Below are 14608 nucleotides of genomic sequence, written 5' to 3'. Positions count from 1 at the left end.
AATGCTACCAAATCGAAAGGGACGGTCATAGCGTAGTTGGTAAAATGATTTCCTTGTACGCAGCTCACCTGGGTTCGATTCCCAACCCCGCACATAGGGTTAGAGATTTTTACAAAAGAGATTTATCTAACCTGAAAAGAGGCGAATGACTCTTAGGTTATATATAAACCTCTATAATAAAAAAAAATACCAAATCAAAATATCGACAGCCAATTCAAGGTAATCTGGGATCACCACAACAACAGCCGCAGAAGTTGTTCAACGTTCAATCATCGTCTATTTAATATTCTCGAATGTAGACGCTTCGGCTCAAATTAGCTGTTGACTTTCACTTGCTAGTGTAAACTATGTACATTTGTAAATAAGTAGTTTCAGCATATGTACAAACTGTTAAGAATGCGTGTGTTCCTGCTGAATAATTTGCTTACAATATTTTTTTAGAATATAAACCTTGAGTAGCGTCAGTAGAGTATCTAGAAAAGAAGCTTCTTAAAAATCAATCAACTAAAATTAAACCACTTTTAAATATTCCATTACTGTCGTTGCTAAACTAACAAATTCATTTTCCTTTTCATCTACTGCCCATTTCGCATCCTCATTAAGCCAAAAACACCAACCTGGTTCTATTTGCACGCACCGAACCACTCACCGGGAATAGTTTATCATGCAAAAGCTAAAAAAACGACCTGTCATCGCCAATCACCCTTCCCATCCATCCTGGCAGCAGAGCCTGTCCATCCACTCAGTCCACAACTCCAATCACCGTTGCGTTAAGCATTGCCCGTAGTAGTGGTAGTGGTAGTAGCACTCCTAGCAAAATGATTCTCCTCCTTCCTTCTGTTTTGTTTCCACGCCTCCCCAATATCGCACTCGAACTATATTTTCATTATTCATTTTAAATTCGAATTCCATCCGATTTAAAACCTTCCCGGAAAGGGCAACCAGCGGCGACGGCAGAATCAGACTCAATCAATATCAAATATCGACGTACCCTGACCCGAAGCTGTAAGCTGTAGTGTAAGACCTATCCAGGCCCCACTTCGGGACGTCACACCAGTAACCATCATGAGGTCATGATGCACTCACTCACTGTACTTAGTGCCACCACTAACTAATCCTCATCAGGCGCGCCGTGGAAATGGTAACTCTCGGCAAGCGGTGTGTGTGATGTGAGTGGGTCAGGCTGCCAGAGACGGTCGGGTTTTCAGGTCAAGTGGAAATCGTGACGATTGCTGATGGGGAATTATTTCCTGTGATAGTTGTTCGCAAAGTCGTTTATTGACATTTTTGGTGTAATCGTGATTTTAATTAGATAGAGTATTGCAATATTGAAACTATCGACTGGATGGTGACAATATGTGATGCAGTTCACAATGGGATCAAATGTTCAATGCTTTTTGTTGGACAGCATGTTCAGAACTTCGAAAATCGTTTTCAAGATATTTATGATACCCTTTAAGTATATCCGGCATTGGTTGAGTCTGTTTCTACAGTGCGAGCAGTTTCCTATCAAGTCAAAAAACTTTCCCATTAAAACATATGATAAACTATCTCACAATTGGCACTCTAGCGAAACTATCCTGGTGCAGGCAAGTTTAGCAATAAAAGCCCCTGATAACATGTCTTCTTCTTCGCTTCTCTTGAACTTTCGTCCTTACAGCGTGGCAGCAGCCGCCACTACAGCCACAGACACAATCAGCGATCGCAGTCGCTGAACCGAGGCCAAGCACTTTCCCGGGCCGATGTGAGTGGGATGTGGTGACAGCAAGGAACCTCAGGTAAGAGGGTATTCGCTAATCCATTAAGTCTGACGTACTGATTATTTGTTTGATTTCCACAGGAGGACAGGCTGGATGCCCAAGTTGCGCCATGGGTAACAAACTAAGCTGTTCTTGTGCGCCGCTTATACGTAAAGCATATCGGTATGAAGATTCACCGTGGCAAGCATCGCGTAGACGGGACGGTCATCTCCTGAGGTGAGTAAGCGTGTTAGTGCACAACGCGGTGCGATCGAGGTTTAAATGTCTGCTAGTACGGTTGATATGTTTTTTAGAATTCTACGAAATTTACCGAAGGTTCCCGTTGTCGAAATGTATTGGGTTCGCACTCACTATGAAAACTTTTTCCGAGGCCTGCAGGGCCGAGTTTCATTACCAATCGACTCAGCTTGACAAATTTCGTCAATATATGCATATAATTACCTGGCCGCGATTTATTAGAAAAAATTTCAAAATAGCCATATCAACGAGCGCAGGCCTGAAAAAGTTTCCTTTTAACCTAACAAAGCAACTGTAAAATTTGAAACCGAACCAAGAAAAATGAATATAGCAGAACATGAATTGAAGTGAACCAATGGTAATTTGATTGAAATTTTGCATTTTTTAGCTTATTTCATTATATAAATTATTTTAAAACCATTAAAATTAATATGAAATTGCATTTATGTTTTTATTGATGCGAGAAACAAATTACAAAATTTAATTTTCGTGCGGAGTTAATCATTCCTAACCAGGGGGGTGACAGACGTTGACAGTAGCTAACATATGGCGGGCCTCCGGCCTAGCCGCTTATATACTCATGCTTCCGATGCTCTTGCATTGGGTTGTTTTAATTTTCAACAAAGGAAGATGTTGGCTTGAAAAAAATGGCCGCCTAGCAGGAGGCTGTTCCTAACCTAATTACGTGAAGTTGGTTACAATGGTGTACAGAAATCGAAGTTTCACATTCGAAATGTAAATGTCATACCATCAAACAGACAAGTTTGAAAGTATTTTTCTACAATATGCGTTTTGTGAAACTATCCGCAATAGAAAGCGCAAGACTAATGATTGATGCTGCTTCAATATTATGGCAACAAGCGCGTAAACCAACTCGCGAATTTTTTAAATGCGCCGAAAAGCTTCTCAAAATGTACAAAGATTGAAAATCTTACAAACTTCTTCTCTAGGACAAAACATCAACTGATTTCATCGATAACGCTGCTATTCTTGCAGCAAATTCCAAGCTGAAAGCGACTAGTTCTCCGGGCCCTGATGGTGTTCCGTCGATTTTTGTTAAAAAATGCATTAGAGGGCTTCTTGATCCACTTCGGTGAGTCTTCGTGTTATCACTCACTACTGGAAGATTCCATTCCTACTGGACAGCAGCGCACATGTTTCCAGTTCACAAAAAAGGAAATAAATCGAACAATGATAATTATCGGGGAATCTCGTGTCTAAGTGCCTTATCAAAACTATTCGAGCTGATTGTGTTAGATCCTATTGTTTTTTCACTGCAAACACTACATTTGAGACGACTCACACGGTTTTATGCCTAAACGATCGACAACGACCAACCTGCGAGCACACGTGACAAACACGTCAACATACGAACGCTTAAGTCCTTCGCGATTAAACCCCTGGACGCTGGTCGCCAAGAAGAAGCCGGCACCGACACCGGAGGTACCGCGGCCCGCGAAGAAGGCCAAGGACAGAGACGAGGCCTTGTGGTTAAAAACCGACAAGAACAAATACGCCGACGTCCTAAAGTCGATGAGGGCGGCCGAAAGCCTCCCGGCCCTTCGGCAAGACGTGCGTAGCGTGAGACGCACCAACACAGGAGAAATGCTCCTTGTGCTGAAGCGAGGCGCACAATCTAGTGCGGTGTACAAGGCCTTGGCCCAAGAGGTCCTTGGTGAAGGCGCCCAGGTCAGGTCGCTAGGGGCGGAAATGACTCTCCAGTGCAAGCATCTGGACGAGTTCACGACCGCAGAAGATGTCGTCACAGCCGTCAAGGAGCAATGCGACGTGACAATCGAACGGGCCTCTGTGCGTTTTAGAGGGGGACCCTCTGGCACCCAAGTAGCCTACCTCATGCTACTGAAGGCGGATGCCAAAAAGGTAACAGAGAAAGGTAAGCTGAAGATCGGCTCGTCGGTATGCATAGCATAGCAATTAGCATACCCCAGCCGCCTTCAGTGGATAGGTACTATCGGTGCCTTGAGTCCGGCCACAAATCCTACGAGTGCAAGGGCATAGACAGGAGCAAAATATGTCGTCGCTGCGGCGAGGAGGGGCATAAGGAGCGGGGTTGCACTAAGGCGCACAAGTGCCTTATCTGCACCGCTAAGAAGCAAACCCATAAACATGCTGTGGGCGGACCTTCGTGTCCCTTCGGTGAGGCAAATAAGAAGAAACCGTGAACGTCACACAGCTAAATCTTAACCATTGTGCAGCAGCCCAACAGCTGCTGTGGCAGTCGGTCTCGGAGTCGAGGACAGATGTCGCCCTCCTATCAGACCCGTACAACATCCCTGTCGGCAATGGCAATTGGGTGTAGGACGGGTCTGGAATGGTGGCAATCTGTACAACGGGACGGTTCCCGGTTCAAGAGGTAATACACTCCTCCGCCGAGGGTGTGGCGATTGCCAAGATCAATGGTGTGTTCTATTGCAGCTGCTATGCCCCACCAAGGTGGCCAATAGAACAGTTCAACCAGATGATCGACAGGCTCTCGTCGGACCTAGTGGGCCGGAAACCGGTAGTCATAGCGGGAGCCTTTAACGCTTGTGGAGGGGGGCAGCCGCTGTACAAATAGCAGGAATCAAGCGCTAATGGAGGCGCTTGCGAAACTCGATACTGTGCTAGCTAATAATGGCTCCGCTAGTACATTCCGTAGAAACGAGGTGGAGGTGTGGATTGACGTAACATTTGCCAGCCCTAGTCTGGTTCCAGGCATGGAATGGAGGGTAAACGAAGGCTACACCCATAGCGATCACTTGGCAATCCGCTTTAGGATCAACTATGGTGTGCAGCATCCGAGGGCGGGGGATCCCTGTCAGGTACGCGGGTGCAAGTCCAATCACTTCGACAGCGAAGCTTCCACCGCGGCCCTGGGACTGGAGGCCAACATCGACAGTCTAAGCGGGGATGCGCTGGTAGCTGTTCTACCACGCGCGTGCGACGCCACTATGCCGAGAAAAACCCTGCCAAGAAACGGCAGATGCCCGGTATACTGGTGGAGTGCCGAGATTGCAGCTCCGCCTGCCTCAGAGCTAGACGTAGGATGCAAAGAGCTCACACCGAGGATGCAAGAGAGAACCGCCGTGAAGTGTTTCGAGCTGCGAAATTGGCCCTTAACAACGCCATTAAAAGCAACAAGAGAGCGTGTTTCGACAACCTGTGTGAGAGTGCCAACGCGAATCCGTGGGGTGACGCCTACAGGATTGTGATGGCCAAGACCAAAGGGGGCACTTCACCCCCAGAACGGTCTCCGGACCGGTTGGCGACGATTATCGAAGTACTCTTCCCGTCTCGAGCCACAAGCCCCTGGCCACCTGCACTACGAGACAGTGCGGGCACGGCTGAAATGGTGGCTCCAGTGACGTATGAAGAACTACTCGCAGTGGCTAAATCCCTAGCAATGAACAAAGCTCCAGGGCCGGATGGAGTTCCAAACAACGCTCTCAAGGCTGCGACCATAGTGAACCCGAACATGTTCAGGCTAGCTATGCAGAGATGCCTTGACGAGTGCCGTTTCCCCGATAGATGGAAAAGGCAGAAATTGGTGCTGTTTCCGAAGCCCGGGAAGCCGCCAGGCGACCCATCGGCGTACAGACCAATCTGTCTGATAGACACGACTGGCAAACTGCTTGAGAGGATCATCCTCAACAGGCTCACCCCGTACGCGGAAGGTACGGACGGTCTGTCAAGCAACCAGTTTGGCTTTCGGAAGGGTAAGTCCACAGTGGACGCTCTCAACTCAGTGATAAATACTGCCGAGATAGCGATCCAACGAAAAAGGCGAGGCATTCGATACTGTGCGTTAGTGACACTTGACGTGAAGAACGCATTCAACAGCGCAAGCTGGGATGCCATCGCGCTCTCGTTACACCGGCTTAGCCTACCGGTTGGTCTATACCGGATCTTGGAAAGTTACTTCCAGAACCGCGTACTGCTATACGAGACCGATGCCGGTCAGAAAAGGGTTCCGATCACCGCCGGAGTCCGCAGGGCTCGCTCCTAGGCCCGGTGCTATGGAACCTCATGTATGACGGGGTTCTGAGACTGAAGTTCCCTCCTGGGGTCAAGATCGTCGACTTTGCCGACGACGTAACCTTGGAGGTCTACGGGGAGTCAATCACTGAGGTAGAACTAACCGCAGAACACGCGATCAGCACGGTGGAGGAAGGGATGAGCGCGAGAGGCCTGGAGCTCGCTCATCATAAGACGGAGGTAGTTATCGTCAACAACCGCAAGTCGGCACAACATGCAGTTATCCATGTGGGAGAAGTCGCAATCACTTCACAGCGAAGTCTGAAGTCTCTCGGAGTCATTATAGACGACAAGCTGACCTTCGGCAGCCATGTCGACTATACATGCAAGAGAGCGTCGACTGCTGTTGCGGCTCTATCGAGAATGATGTCCAACAGCTCAAAGGTGTGCGCCAGTAGACGTAGGTTACTGACAGGCGTTGCCGTATCTATCCTCAGGTACGGCGGCCCGTCATGGTCAAGAGCACTGAGGGTAACCAGTTACCTACAGAAACTGGAGAGCACCTACCGCGTGATGTGCCTCAGAGTGATAACTGCCTACCGCACGGTATCACACGATGCATCCTGCGTGATAGCGAGCATGATGCCAGTCGGGTTGGTCATTCGGGAAGATGAGGAGTGTTTTAAGCTACGTGGAAATAGAGGAGCCCGCGAGCGCACCAGGGTGACGTCGGTCGCCAGATGGCAGCGTGAGTGGGATAACTCCTCGAAAGGTAGGTGGACCCACCGGCTGATACCTAGCATATCGAGCTGGGTGGGAAGACCCCATGGGGAAGTTCACTTCCACCTGACACAATTCCTGTCAGGCCATGGCTGTATCCGACAGTACCTCCACAGGTTCGGGCACGCGGAGGTCCCAGTCTGCCCGGACTGCCCAGGTGTAGACTAAACTGCCTAACACATACTGTTCGTATGTCCTCGGTTCGACGTCGAAAGAAGAGCAATGCTTGACGTCTGTGGCTGGGACACAACCCCTGATACCCTTATTCAGCGGATGTGTCAATCGGTGGAGAAGTGGAACGCAGTCTCGGCTGCTACCACCCAGATTGCTATCACGCTACAGGTAATCTGGTGAACCGAGCAACAGACGACGGGCACGGCTAACTAGTGATTGGTTAGTTGGAGCGAAAAAGGCCGAGCGCAAAAAAGGGAGTGAATGGTCTGTTCATGCTGAGGCAGGTTTGGCGCAGCGACTGGCAACCGCGTAAGGGGTAAACCCAGCCACCCCGAAGCAAGGCAGAAGAGCGAGTGTATAGGCGTATAAGTGGACTGCCTCATGCCAAGATGGGAGGGTCGTAGCGTAGTATGTTGGGACTTAGCTATCGATGCCTCGTGGCGTGGTAGAGGAGTGAAAGGGTGAGTATCCAAGTCAGTCTCACACGGTATGTTAAGGGTGAGCACAAAAGTCAGCCTCACATGGTATGGTAGAGGCTAGCACAAAAGTAAGCCTAGCAAGGAATGAAAAAGGTGAGCACACAAGTCAGCCCCATGTGGAGTGTTTAAGAGTGAATCAAGGTACGATAGAGAGAGCACCCAAGTAAGCCTCATACAGGACGTATGAACGCGTGAGTGAGAGTGAATGAGTCCATTAAGTACAGCCATCCCCCAGAAGTAATACCGAGAGGTAGTTCCTGGGGGGAACGATGGCGGAGCCCAATGGAGTTTAGTCGGTATTAATGGCAGCGTCAGCATTCGAGCCCGACACACCCCCAGTACACCCCGTGTGGTAGCTTGGACACCTACCGATAGCACGTGTACTGGGCTAGGACGTAAATGTCTTCTCCATTGTAAAAAAAAGCCCTTCGCGATTAACAACGCACACATAAGCCCGCGATCGCGCAAACTTGGTAACACTCCGGTAATAAGGTAAACGTTTTAGCACTTACGAAGTTTCAAACGCAGACAGCGAAACGTCCGTGTTCGCGCGATCGTGGATCGGTCAAGTCCGGAAACCATTACCCTCTATCCTAGCAACTTAGGTCCATTCATTCAGTAGGACCAATCAAAAAATGACCGGGATCTCTAGTGATATGATAGATTTCACTTTTTTCTAACATCTGAGCCGCACATCAAAAATTAAGTATCAGGTTCACGGTCCGCGCGCGGTCATCCAAGAACACATGCGAATATGCGAAAGACACACGGCTTTAAAATAGAATTTTTACACGCGAGTTACATACGGAACTTCACAGTTTAAAACCAAAGTTCTGTGAATTTTTTGAAAAATAGCATCTTTTAGATGAAAATGGACACGTAAACCGATGATCCCCACCAATTTTTTATTTGTTCTGCTCCCAAGCCCAGTTCGTTGGGAAAATTCGTTCAAAAATGTCCATTTTCACTTAAAAGATATTATTTTTTTAAATTCACAAAACTTTGGTTCTAAACCGTGAAGTTCCGTTCCAATTTTATTCAAAACATTCTTTACGATGATTTAGTTGGAACGCCAAATTCCCGCCATCTTTTTATTTGTTTTGCTCCCAAGCCTAGTTCGTTGGAAAAATTCGACCAATAATGTTCATTTTCACCTAAAAGATGTTATTTTCCTAAATTTCACAAAACTTTTGTTTTAAACTGTGAGGTCCCGTTCCAATTTTTTTCAAAAAATTCTTTACGATGATTTAGTTGGAGCCCCAAATCTTTGCCATCTTTTTATTTGCGCTGCTACCAAGCCCAGTTCGATGGGATTTTTTTTCAATCGTAGGGCATTACAGTAAAATTTTCGATTTTCGAATCATTTTTTTCCAAGTCCTTGGATCTAAAAAAAATATGATTTGTTTTCAGCGGTTTTCGTTTGTTTTGAGACTAGATGCTGATGTTTCATGCTATTTTTAGACATATTTCGACAAACAAAATTTTTCGATTTTGAACATTTCGTATTGATTGATTATATTATAAAAACAATAATCAAACTCCGCACCCCCTTAATGATGTCCGATTGAGCTAAAAACTTGCATAGATTACTTTTTCGATGTAATAAGCATTTTATGTAAGACTTTATGCGAAAATTTAAGATGACCATTTTCATTGATATCTTGCCTCTTGAACACCCCTAGTTCTCCATACAAACTTTGGTTTTAAACTGTGAAGCCCCGTTCCAATTTTTTTCTAAAATTTCTCCTCCAGGGGTTTGCTGGGACCCAAAACTTTCGCCATTTTTTTTTTTTCGTTCTGCTTCCCGATCCTGTGTTGAACAGTGTTATGGTCGCCAGAGCTCTGTTACCGGACTCCAGCGTATTTTTAATAGTATGGCGACGGCCTTTGACGTCAACTGGACGAGGAATTCGATTAAAGCTAAAATATTATCTATTCTGAAATTTAATTATTTTAAGTAACCACCATTGGGGCCAAGGGGTCTGTTGATGAAGGTACTACAGATAAACCATAAACATCTCCCTTTGTTAAAACTAAAACAACCTGATGCAAGAGCATGGAAGACATGGGCCTAGAAGCGGATCGGTTGCAGAGATATCGTGCGCATCACTGACGCTACTGTAAGGAAATGATTTCGTACAACGGCCGGAAAATAATCCATTTTTGCATGAAAATATGAACATTCTTTAGCAGTGACTTGAGTAAGGCTTGGACTTTGTACTTGAGAAAATCACGAAAAAATATCTGCGAGCTTGAAGATAGTCAATTGATCTGCAAATCAGTTGAAAAAGCATAATTCGCAATCACTACTCATTTCAATGTTTGCCGGTCAAGATGTTTCCAAAATAATTTCGCTTGCAGAACCTTAGCCTTTTGGAATAAATTTTTAAAAAAAATCCCAGGTTTCCCGAATCCCGGGAATGAGAAAACACAATTTCCCTGGAATCAGGAATCCCGGGAAATCCAAAAATCCCGGGGTTCCCGGGATTGAATCTCTATATGCAATCGTCTGCGTAGCCGCAAGCCGCTGAACGGTGGTTGATGGACTAGGGAATCCGAATAGCCCCGTAATAGCTCATTTCGCACAAAAGTGCTGAGCGACTCGAAAATGTCTGCGTTTTCACCCAAACAAATATCATTTCATAAAATAGGAGCCTTAATCTTTTCAAAACACTTACTTGTTATGTTTTTCACTTTGACTTGTTGCTTTAATCACGGTTCTATCATTATAATGATTTTTGTTTCGAGGATGGAAAAAAATGAAACAAGTTGTATCTCCTTTCTAAAAAACCAAAGAAGATTCTGTCCAAATTAATGTTTTAGAATAGCGGTTCTATAAATATGTACGCCAGTCAAAAAGTCTAACGATTTTCTTGAGAAGGGGGTTCCGAATTATCCCCATGGTCTTAATAACCCCGGGTTCCCTCTATGCAATTTAATATTAATTTTAATGGTTTTAAAATAATTTATATAGGGAAGAAAGCAAAAAAAGCGAAATGTCAATAAAATTGCCAATAAATTGGTTCACTTCAATTCGATTTTGGGTCCATTAATTTTTCTTGGATCGGTTTCAAATTTTACAGGTGTTTTTGTTAGGTCAAAAGGAAACTTTTTCAGCCCGGCACTCGTTGATATGGTTATCTTGAAATTTGTTCTAACAAATCGCGGCCTGGATAATGTCCATACAAAGTTTGATGAAACATTACATCATTTAACGCAAATTCTTGAATTACTTAATATTTTCTATGAGAAAATGATGTTTCCCTTCAATCTATTAAAATTAACTCATAGGATCAAAAAAAGTATACAAATATTTTAAAAAGAATTTAGGAACCAAATACAACTCGTTATTGATTGTTGAATCGCTTGGTCAATTCTCCCAATTCTGTCCAATGTTCCCCTATATGCGAAAAAGTAGCTGATTCGTGAATGACTTTTGATACCCTTATGTGCTCTATTGTTTTCTCGGAATATTATCTTATACAACTCCACTCAGCACCTCACTTTGCACAGCAAATAAGTGAAATACATATTATTTGCTAACATATCATAAAGAGCCAGTACAGCTGTTTTCTAGGCTTTTTGAGACTGATATTCGAAACTATAGGTAACTCATTGTAAACAAGCGCAGTAGGCTTGCACCGTAAATTCATCATCAATGCCAAACCTCTTCTAACCCGCTCAAGTTTTTCTAGGTTGTGGGCTGAAGTATTCCATGTTTCGGCCAGTGGCGCTGGAACCGTCAAATGGCAACAAGTATCCGAAGATCTAGTTCCTGTTAACATCACCTGCATCCAAGATTCGCCCGAGTGCATCTTTCACATTACCGCCTACAACAGCCAGGTGGACAAGATACTCGACGTGCGACTAATTCAACCAGGTATCGCAATGCTGGACGAACGCTCTGAAAACCTTCAATTATTACTGTCTTTCGTTTTAGGAACACGAATTGGTCAAGCATCAGAATGCTTTGTATACTGGAAAGACCCGATGACCAGCGATACATGGGGTCTCAACTTTACTTCTCCAATCGATGCCAAACAATTCCGCGAGTGTTGCGTAAGTATTTTTATTTGATTTTCTTTTCTTTCTTCAACGATACTAGCTCATAACTTATATATTTTCTTTGAGATACTTATGTAATCTTTTGATCTCCTGAAGTATTTTGCGCCTCGTTGTCTAATCCTCTGTCTTTCACAATTTGTCACTGACTAAATTTCTAAACTCTTCAAATAAACCGATTATAAAATGTTGCACTATTATTCGGTATAAACTAAATCGAGAAAAGATCTCAATTCGTTGCCTAAACTCCGTGCATAAACAACCCCCCTCTCATAACTATCCCGAACCACCCATACCATCAATCCTTGGTCGTACACTGTCCCCCTTTCGCTCTCGTTCTATCAATCATTGTCGTTCGTGTCGTTCCCGTTCATTTACCTCCTAATAATAGTGCGACGTTTTACAGTCGCCTTCTTTCAAATTTTCACGAAAGGCCTCCTCAAGCTATTCACTAAAACTTGATCCACCCGGGAAGGGCAAGGTAAAAACGAAAAGAAAACCACTCAGCACTCCGGCGAGTCCGTCGAGGGCCCGTGAACCGCAGTGTACCTGCATGACCGCCGAGCAGTACGCACGCATCCGGGCCCAGGATCCACGCTATCGAGGTAGGGGAGCCTATCATATGACCACAAGTACTGATCGACTGATTCGTACTGATCGTTGCTTTTTGATACCGTTTTTAGGATCATCGACCCTGCCGCGAGCCACTAATCGTGCCACGGAAACAGAAACACTCAGGAGTGAGAAAATTGCCACGGCCACATCCAGCACATCACTGTATGATAATGTCGGAGCTAACACTACTCAGGGAACCGCCATTAACACTCAAGGTAAGAATAGGAAGTAATGCTTGTTGTTTGTGAAATGACATGAATTCAATGCAAAAAAGTGTGTACGAAAAGACTGTAACACTGTTATTATATGTTCAGTTCTCGCGGTGCAAAACTATTCTAATTAGCTTTCTCAACAACCATTTTTGCGTTTGACAGTTATGCATTTGCCATGGTCCCCGCGAACTTTTCCCGATTTTAATCATGGAATTCCAATGTTTTTGCCTTAATTCAAAATTATGATAACCCTACAATTGCGTCACAAAACAGTAAAATATAAACATAGGGGTACCCGGGCATATTCGGACCTACCTAAGCAAATCGTCCTTTTAGGGGGATAGATGTGAAAAAAAATTACCGGTCGAAGGTCCTAATTGTTAGTTTGAAACCTCAGCTATATTTCGGTGCCATAAAAGTTCGTTTCACCATTCCATGGCAGCAATAGGCGATGATTTGCAAAACTACATTTTTCTATTCTTTTACAATGTAGGGGTAATTCGAACCTCCCTACGGGGCAATTCAGACCTTTAATTTTTGACATTAAAAATGTCTTACTCCACTATCTGGGGCTAGGTGTCATTCTAAAATCTAAACTATCTCCCATGTAACAAAACTATGTAAGGTTTGCACGCTTATAACTCTGCTATTACTAGATGGATTTTAATCATTTATGCACCAACCGACTCAGAATCACTTAACTTAAATATTGGTAATAATTTAATATCTCCACAATAAAAGTAGATTTTTGGAAATCGGTAAAATTAAAAAGTTCACGAAAAACGGAAAAATTACCATTCGTGAGGCAGATTTCTCAGACACAGCCGTCCATAGAGGGCAGCTTAGTGCCACAATGAAACACGAAAAGTCATAAATAGAAGCGACGCATGTCCGTTTAAATCAGTTGTTGCTCTTATCCCATACGAGCAACATCGTCTCCGGGCGACGCAATAAGCGCTATCGATTTTCGGCAACGTTGGCATTTGCACACACTCACACCTAAGTGACTAAACCATATACGGTTAGTTTATAAATAGAGGTGACGCATACACGCAGTGTTGCCACAATTAAATCTGTACCGGGAGTTGAAAAATCTTTTCTATCTGTACTCTTTTATAGAAAAATCTGTACCGAATTCTGTACCCAAACAATAACAAGGTTGTAAGAAAAATCATTTTTCTTATACATATTTTTCATTTGGAGAAATCAAACTGATATTCTGATTGGGTTGTTTTATTTGAGCTGGAATTCCGCAAGAACCCAGTTAGAATTCCGGATGATGAGTTTAACTGGGTTATGTAAATATCAGCTCCAGCTCAAATTCTCGTTGCGACTTTGTTTGACACCAAAGGTGGCCAGCAGAGTGGTGGCTGGTAATATCAATAGGATGCGAGAAACTTGCTTGCAGGAATTCAATTCGAACTTCGAGAAGATTCGCTCGCCTTTCACTTAGACATCATCCCTTTGATTTGCTGGAAGCAGGTTTCTCGCATCTCGAATTCTAATATCAGCTTCAGTTCAAGCTCAATAAGTATCAGCTCCACTTCAGATTCTTGCTTGCTATCACTGCTGGCTAACTCAACGTTTACCTGCTGTTTACTGGGATGCATCGCAGGGTTAAATTATTTTACCTTGTTGTCTTGTAAAAAATCTGTACCAATCTGTACTTTTTTACAAAAATCTGTAATCTTTACCGTACAGAATCTGTACCAAGAATGCTTCAAAAATCTGTACATTTCTAGATAAATCTGTACTTGTGGCATCACTGCGTACACGTTTGAATCAGTTTTTGTTCTTATGTCGAACGGGTAAGATCATGGCTGCAGCGTCTGGGCGCTACAATAAGCGGTAGATGCTATGCATTTTCGGCAGCGGTGGCCGTGTACAGATTTTTCGGGTACCAGCACGGTGTCACAGAATGATTTGCATAGTGGGTGGGTGGGGTGGCTTAAGAGTGTTGCGTTTGAAAAAAATATATTTATGTTTATGCATGCGTGTGCGTTGTAACTTGTTAATCCATGTTTACGGCGCTTTGTAGCTGCGTAGGGTAAAGAGCCTATTGGTTTTCATATGTTTCATATTTCGGTTATATGTGATATATATATATATATATATATATATATATATATATATATATATATATATATATATATATATATATATATATATATATATATATATATATATATATATATATATATATATATATATATATATATATATATATATATATATATATATATATATATATATATATATTTCGGTTATATGTTTTTTATCAGTAAGGCATCTGACAACGTGCTTCTGTAGTTAT

The 14608-nt window shown here is 43.7% G+C and overlaps 2 protein-coding genes across 7 annotated transcripts in view; both read left to right on the top strand.

The window, feature by feature from the left end:
• LOC131692353 (uncharacterized) overlaps positions 1 to 1861 on the top strand; it is a 138802-nt gene extending 136941 nt beyond the window's left edge. For all 6 annotated transcript variants that reach the window (XM_058979347.1, XM_058979348.1, XM_058979350.1 and 3 more), the window contains 2 exons: positions 1661 to 1778; positions 1841 to 1861. In XM_058979347.1, coding sequence (XP_058835330.1) covers positions 1661 to 1762 — 102 coding nt within the window. In that variant the 3' untranslated portion in view covers positions 1763 to 1778; positions 1841 to 1861. The remainder of the gene's footprint in view (positions 1 to 1660; positions 1779 to 1840) is intronic.
• The window catches only part of LOC131692350 (protein still life, isoform SIF type 1), a 432447-nt gene continuing 419685 nt past the window's right edge, over positions 1847 to 14608 (top strand). The window contains exons 1-5 of the mRNA XM_058979344.1: positions 1847 to 1976; positions 11101 to 11285; positions 11346 to 11464; positions 11874 to 12072; positions 12151 to 12297. Of these exons, the coding sequence (XP_058835327.1) occupies positions 1870 to 1976; positions 11101 to 11285; positions 11346 to 11464; positions 11874 to 12072; positions 12151 to 12297 (757 nt within the window). The 5' untranslated portion in view covers positions 1847 to 1869. The remainder of the gene's footprint in view (positions 1977 to 11100; positions 11286 to 11345; positions 11465 to 11873; positions 12073 to 12150; positions 12298 to 14608) is intronic.

This window comes from Topomyia yanbarensis, chromosome 3 (genome assembly GCF_030247195.1).
Source record: "Topomyia yanbarensis strain Yona2022 chromosome 3, ASM3024719v1, whole genome shotgun sequence".
Classification (NCBI taxonomy): Eukaryota; Metazoa; Arthropoda; class Insecta; order Diptera; family Culicidae; genus Topomyia; species Topomyia yanbarensis.
The sequence above is the reverse complement of the archived record's forward strand: the minus strand, read 5'-3'. Positions and strand labels throughout refer to the sequence as shown.